Here is a 6,444-nt window from a genome sequence, read left to right as displayed (position 1 = left end):
CTCCCTCAGAGATTTATATACATGTTCATTCATTCAGATACTAGACAGTCCATGGAATTCTCCAGGCCAGAATACTGGAGTGGGTAGTCTTTCCCTTCTCCAGGGGATCTTCCTGACCCAGGGATCGAACCCAGGTCTCCCACATTGTAGGCGGATTCTTTACCAGCTGAGCCACAAGGGAAGCCAAAATCAGATACTATGCGTTCCATGGAATATTCTTAAATTCTTAAAGAGATGGGAATACCAGACCACCTGACCTGCCTCCTGAGAAATCCATATGCGGGTCACGAAGTAACAGTTAGAACCGGACAAGGAACAATGGACTGATTCCAAATTGGGGAAGGAGTATGTCAAGGCTGTATATTGTCACCCTGATTACTTAATTTATATGTAAAGTACATCATGCAAAATGCCAGGCTGGATGAAGCACAAGCTGGAATCAAGACTGCCAGGAGAAATATCAATAACCTCAGATACGCAGATGACACCACTCTTATGGCAGAAAGCAAAGAACTAAAGAGCCTCTTGATGAAAGTGAAAGAGCAGAGTGAAAAAGTTGGCTTAAAACTCACATTCATAAAGCTAAGATCATGGCATCTGGTCCACTCACTTCATGGCTAATAGATGGGGAAACAAAGGAAACCGTGAGAGACTATTTTTTGGGGGCTTCAAAATCATTGCACATAGTGACTACAGCCAAAACAAAACAAAACAAAAAGCCTACAAAGAAATATCTCTTAGGAATAGGATGAAAAAACCCTGCACAAAATATTAGCAAAACAAATTAAGTACCATATCAAAAGGATCATATACCACGACCAAATGCAGTTTACTCCTGTAATGGAAAGACAACAGAATGAAAGACAAAAGCCCACATGATCATCTCAATTGATATTATAAAAGCCTTTGACAGAATTCATGATTTTAACAAAAAATCCACAAACTAGGACTAGAAAGAAAGTACCTGAACATATGACAGACTTTATTTTCTTGAGCTCCAAAATCACTGCAGAGGGTGAGTGCAGCCATGAAATTAAAAGACGCTTACTCCTTGGAAGAAAAGCTATGAGCGACCTAGACAGCATATAAAAAAGCAGAGACATTACTTTGCCAACAAAGGTCTGTCTAGTCTAAGCTATGGTTTTTCCCATAGTCATGTATGGATGTGAGAGTTGGACTATAAAGAAAGCTGAGCACCAAAGAATTGATGCTTTTGAACTGGGGTTTTGGAGAAGACTCTTGAGAGTCCCTTGGACTTCAAGGAGATCCAACCAGTCAATCCTAAAGGAAATCAGTCCTTAATATTCATTGGAAGGACTGATGCTGAAGCTGAAGCTCCAATACCTAGGCCACCGGATGAGAAGACCTGACTCATTTGAAAAGACCCTGATGCTGGGAAAGATTGAAGGCGGAGAAGGGGACGGCAGAGGATGAGATGGTTGGATGGCATCAGTGACTCGATGGACATGAGTTTGAGCAATCTCCGGAGTTGGTGATGGACAGGGAGGCCTGGTGCGGCAGTCTGTGGGGTCGCAAAGAGTAGGACACGATTGAGTGACTCAACTGAACTGAACTGAGGAGCACAGACTCTGCACACCACTCCCCGCTTGATCCCTTTACCTCCACTTGTGTCTTTCTGGGGCGTTTCCGACCTTCTTGGCTCCATGCCCGGCCCTCTTATTGGCCCAGTCCCCTAAGTCCCGCCTCCAGTCACCGGACCGGAAGCGCTCATTCTTGCTCCTTCCGTTGAGCATGCTGCCTAATCGTCAGAAATTTTAACCAATGGGAGTCAACCAGGAACTACCTGCTCGGCCAATGGGGCCAGAGAACATAGTATAAATATCCTAGCGTGCGTATGCACAAAGTTGCCCCGATTCAGTCCCTGAGAGGGGGTCCTCGTAGTAGGTTGCCGCGTAGCTGGTTCCCCGAGTCTGTAAGGGAGCAAGTGGCGACTACAGGAGCCTCAACCTGAATGTTACCTCCTGCCTGGACACCCAGCTCCGCAGGGCGTCCTCCTCCGCACCGTCTCTGGTCATGAGCCATCGAGGAACTGCGAGGAAGGCGGGCGGGATGCAGCACGCAGGTGGAAGGGTTATGTACCAGGAACAGGGAAAGAGGGTGTTTAGAAGACAGGCCTGGGGTCGGGTGTTGGGGGTGAGGGGGTGCACAGAACAAAGGATGGACATCTCTTTTCTTTTTTCAGTAGCTGCAGCAGGTCAAACGGTGCCCGGAGCCCCAACCGCGTGAGCGCCTTTGTTTTTTATCAGGAAGAGGAAGGGAAGTGGGACCGAGTGTGTGAAGTGTTGCCTTAGGGGACCGACAGTTATGGACCCAACACCGTGGCTGAGCCCTTAAGAAGGAAAAGGGGCCCGAGGAGGGAAACAGTGAAAGCGGAAGGCGAGCACGAGGGACCCCTGACTCTCCACTCACCTCCGAAACGGAGGCGCTCTGCTTTCTTTCCTGTCAGGCGGCGTTTCACAGTTGATGATTTTGAAATCGGGCGTCCTCTCGGCAAGGGAAAATTTGGGAATGTGTACCTGGCTCGCCTGAAGAAAAACCATTTCATCGTGGCCCTGAAAGTCCTGTTCAAGTCCCAGATAGAGAAGGAAGGCCTGGAACACCAGCTGCGCAGGGAAGTTGAAATCCAGGCCCATCTCCAGTAAGGATAGTCTATGAGTTTCTTGTGCCGGTTCTTATTTTTTTCTCTTTCCTGTTTTCCTGTTCCGTCTCTGACATCTGAACTCAGCGTTTCCCCCCGTACTACCTCCAAATAAGCCGTTTGCTTGCGTCTTAAAGATTTTTTCCCCCTCTGCAATTCATTCCAGTTATACCATGTAAAGCTCCCTGCATCAGACACTCGAATTCTGACACCTGCTTCGTTTTCCGCTCACAAATTTACAGACGGAGCGGTTCCTATACAGGTCCCAGCACAATTTGCCCCTCTGTGTGACCAGTCACTTATAATAGCATCTTGAGTTGGGCCTCAGGGAGCTGTGTTTTGTTTTTTTAGGGAGCAGTCTTGACACTTACTCCTTCTGTCCTCCAGACACCCCAATATCCTGCGCCTGTACAACTACTTCCATGATGCGCGCCGGGTGTACCTGATTTTAGAATATGCCCCAAAGGGCGAGCTCTACAAGGCGCTGCAAAGGAGTCACACGTTTGATGAACAGCGTACAGCCACGGTGAGGCGGGAGGGCTCAGGTTCACGAGTTTACAATAGGCTGGTGTGGGGGTCATTGCTTGAGGCTTTCACGAGTGTCCACGTGGCTTCTTTCTTTATTTCATTCTATAAATTATATATAGTGACACTAAGTTATATATAGTGACTTACATCCTACAACTTCATATTTGGATACCCTAATGCTCAGTCGTGTCCAATTCTTTGCAACCCCATGGACTGTAGCCCTCACCAGACTCCTCTGTCCAAGGGGTTTCCCCAGCAGGAATACTGGAGTGAGTTGCCTTTCCTCTTCCATGTGGATGCCCTAATAATTACCCCAGAATATTAATAAGTACTGTGTGTAAGTTTGGATTCTTTGGTTGTGAGCAACAGAATCTAACTGCACTACCTTATGGAAAGAAACATGAAATGCTTTGAGGGAGTTCACTGAAATAAATGAGTGGAACTGACTTACAAATAGGAAGCAAGAGATTTTGGGAGGGCTCCAGATGGGTAATCAAGCATTAATCATCATCTTCTCGTGGCTGGCTTCATTTCCAGACTGCTTTTTCATTTCTCACACAGATAATAGAGGAGTTGGCAGATGCTCTGATCTACTGCCATGAAAGGAAGGTGATTCACAGGGATATTAAGCCGGAGAACCTGCTGCTGGGGCTCATGGGTGAAGTGAAGATTGCAGACTTCGGCTGGTCTGTGCACACCCCCTCTCTGAGGTAGGTCCGGTGGGTGCCAGTTAAGAATGATCTAGTTTAATTCATCTCACATGTAAGACCCAGGTACAAACTGAGTTTGTATTTAAATACTGCCTTTTGAAATGCATATTCTAATATATATTTGTTGACTGAAAGAACGGGGTTCAACTATACCTTTTGTTTTAAATCCTCTTAACATATAAGTTTATCAATAAATTTCCATGTAAATACATCAAGAACTATTGTGCCATAATTCCACAAATTTTACTCTATCAACAAAGCATAATTATACATGTATATAGGGCTTCACAGGTGGTGCTAGCTGTAAAGAACCTGCCTACCAATGCAAGAGATGTGGGTTTCATCCCTGGGTCGTGAAGATCCTCTGGAGGAGGGCGTGGCAACCCACTCCAGTATTCTTGCCTGGAGAATCCCATGGACAGAGGAGCCTGGCAGGCTATAGTCCATGGAGCTGCAAAGAGCTGGATGTGGCTGAAGTGACTTAACACACACACACGTGGACATAAATACATGTATACACATGGTTGAGTCCCTTCGATGTTCACCTGAAACTACCACAACATTGTTAATCAGCTATATGAGTGAAAGTCACTCAGCCGTGTCTGACTCTTTGCAACCCAGTGGACTGTAGCCCACCAGGCTCCTTTGTCCCTGGAATTCCCCAGGCAAGAATACTGAAGTGAGGTTGGTATTTCCTTCTCTAGGGGATCTTCCCAACCCAGGTCTCCTGCATTGCAGGCAGATTCTTTAATTGGCTATACCCCAATACAAAATAAAAAGTTTAAAATTTGAAAAAAAAAAAAAAAAGCATGACTAATTTACTTGGAGATCATTCTGAAGGAGATCAGCCCTGGGATTTCTTTGGAGGGAATGATGCTGAAGCTGAAACTGCAGTACTTTGGCCACCTCATGCGAAGAGTTGACTCATTGGAAAAGACTGATGCTGGGAGGGATTGGGGGCAGGAGGACAAGGGGGACGACAGAGGATGAGATGGCTGGATGGCATCACTGACTCGATGGACGTGAGTCTGAGTGAACTCTGGGAGTTGGTTATGGACAGGGAGGCCTGGCGTGCTGTGATTCATGGAGTCGAGAAGAGTCGGACACGACTAATCGACTGAACTGAACTGAACTGAATTTACTTGGTCTCTCTTGTTGCACCATCAATTTGTTTCAAATCTTCCTTGTGAAAACTTCCTGGATCATGAGCTAAATATAAATAATTGTAGAAAGAATCTCAGAATATGGAATTGATGGGTCCCAGTACTTGTGGTCTCGGAACCTTGATGCATGTTAAAACTTGGTGTTTCCTGATTCCTGTGCTTGGGAAGGGACTGCCTGGGCCTGGAAGCTGGGGACGGACACCTTCTCTTGTACTTATGCCCCTTTCTCTGCAACCCTCTAGGAGAAGGACCACGTGTGGGACGCTGGACTACTTGCCCCCAGAAATGATCGAGGGGAGAACATACGATGAGAAGGTGGATCTATGGTGCATTGGGGTGCTCTGCTATGAGTTGCTGGTAGGAAATCCACCCTTTGAGAGTGCCTCCACTAGTGAGACCTACAGACGCATCCTCAAGGTGGGATGGCCACACTCTGGGCATTCATGCGGGAACTGGTTGGTAGGGGGTGGGGAGGTGGGTGGGCCTGCGGAGCCTGGGGCACATACAGTGGTGGTCTACTAAGATCTAGGACAGTGCCTTGAACGGATCAAGGCAATTAACCATACTTCTCTGGCCTCATCAGGTAGATTTAAGGTTTCCTCCATCAATGTCTTCGGGGGCTCGGGACCTGATCTCCAAGCTTCTCAGATTCCAGCCCTTGGAGAGGCTGCCCTTGGTCCGGGTCTTGGAACACCCATGGATCCGGGCCCACTCTCAGAGGGTGCTGCCCCCATCTGTTCCTATGGCTTTCTGAGCCCTGTCCGCCCCTATCCCTTTGGGATTGCTCATGGAGCACCGTTAGCTCACTTGTCTTTTGTTTCTTCTCTTTTAAGATGCATCATTTTATTATCATACTTAATAAAAGTTGAATCATTTTGTACCAAGTCTCTTTTTAAAACATCGTTTGGCTGCATCTGGTCTTATTTGCAGGAGCTTTGTTGCATCTTTCATTGCAGCGTATAGACTCTAGGCTCAGTTGCTCTTCTGCTTGTGGGATCTCAGTTCCCCCATCAGGGATGGAACCTTCGTCCCCTGCATTGCAAGGTGGATTCTTAACCACTGGGCTACCAGGGATGTCCCACACAGGTCTTTGCATGTGTTGGTGTGTGACTGGGTGAAGTCTTTATTTCTTGTAGAAACTTTCCCATGAGAGCAGCCCTAACTGATGCCCTTCCTGGGTCACAGGTATTGTGACTTAACCACTCTTCCTGAAAACTAGTTATTACTTTATGCAGATAACCACCCTGATGGTGCATTCAGTTCAGTTCAATTGCTCAGTTGTGTCCAACTCTTTGCGACCCCATGAACCGCAGCACACCAGGCCTCCCTATCACCAACTCCCGGAGTTTACCCAAACCCATGTCCATTGTGTCGGTGAAGCCAT

General features: G+C 47.1%; 1 protein-coding gene across 2 annotated transcripts; it reads left to right on the top strand.

Annotated features, from left to right (window-relative positions):
• Nucleotides 1-1,532: 1,532 nt before the first annotated feature.
• On the top strand, nt 1,533-5,944 carry AURKC (aurora kinase C). 2 transcript variants are annotated; one of them, XM_027514054.1, is made up of 7 exons: nt 1,533-2,083; nt 2,207-2,243; nt 2,468-2,659; nt 3,047-3,185; nt 3,749-3,897; nt 5,303-5,477; nt 5,644-5,944. In XM_027514054.1, exons 1-7 carry the CDS (start codon nt 2,035-2,037, stop codon nt 5,812-5,814), a joined length of 912 nt encoding a protein of 303 aa, XP_027369855.1. In that variant the 5' UTR covers nt 1,533-2,034; the 3' UTR covers nt 5,815-5,944. The 2 variants fall into 2 exon arrangements, with proteins under 2 accessions (XP_027369855.1, XP_027369854.1); XM_027514053.1 differs by having other exon boundaries at nt 1,534-2,083; nt 2,204-2,243.
• Nucleotides 5,945-6,444: the final 500 nt, after the last annotated feature.

Source organism: Bos indicus x Bos taurus, chromosome 18 (assembly GCF_003369695.1).
Source record: "Bos indicus x Bos taurus breed Angus x Brahman F1 hybrid chromosome 18, Bos_hybrid_MaternalHap_v2.0, whole genome shotgun sequence".
Classification (NCBI taxonomy): Eukaryota; Metazoa; Chordata; class Mammalia; order Artiodactyla; family Bovidae; genus Bos; species Bos indicus x Bos taurus.
Note: the sequence above shows the minus strand (reverse complement) of the source record. Positions and strands in the feature narration are given on the sequence as shown.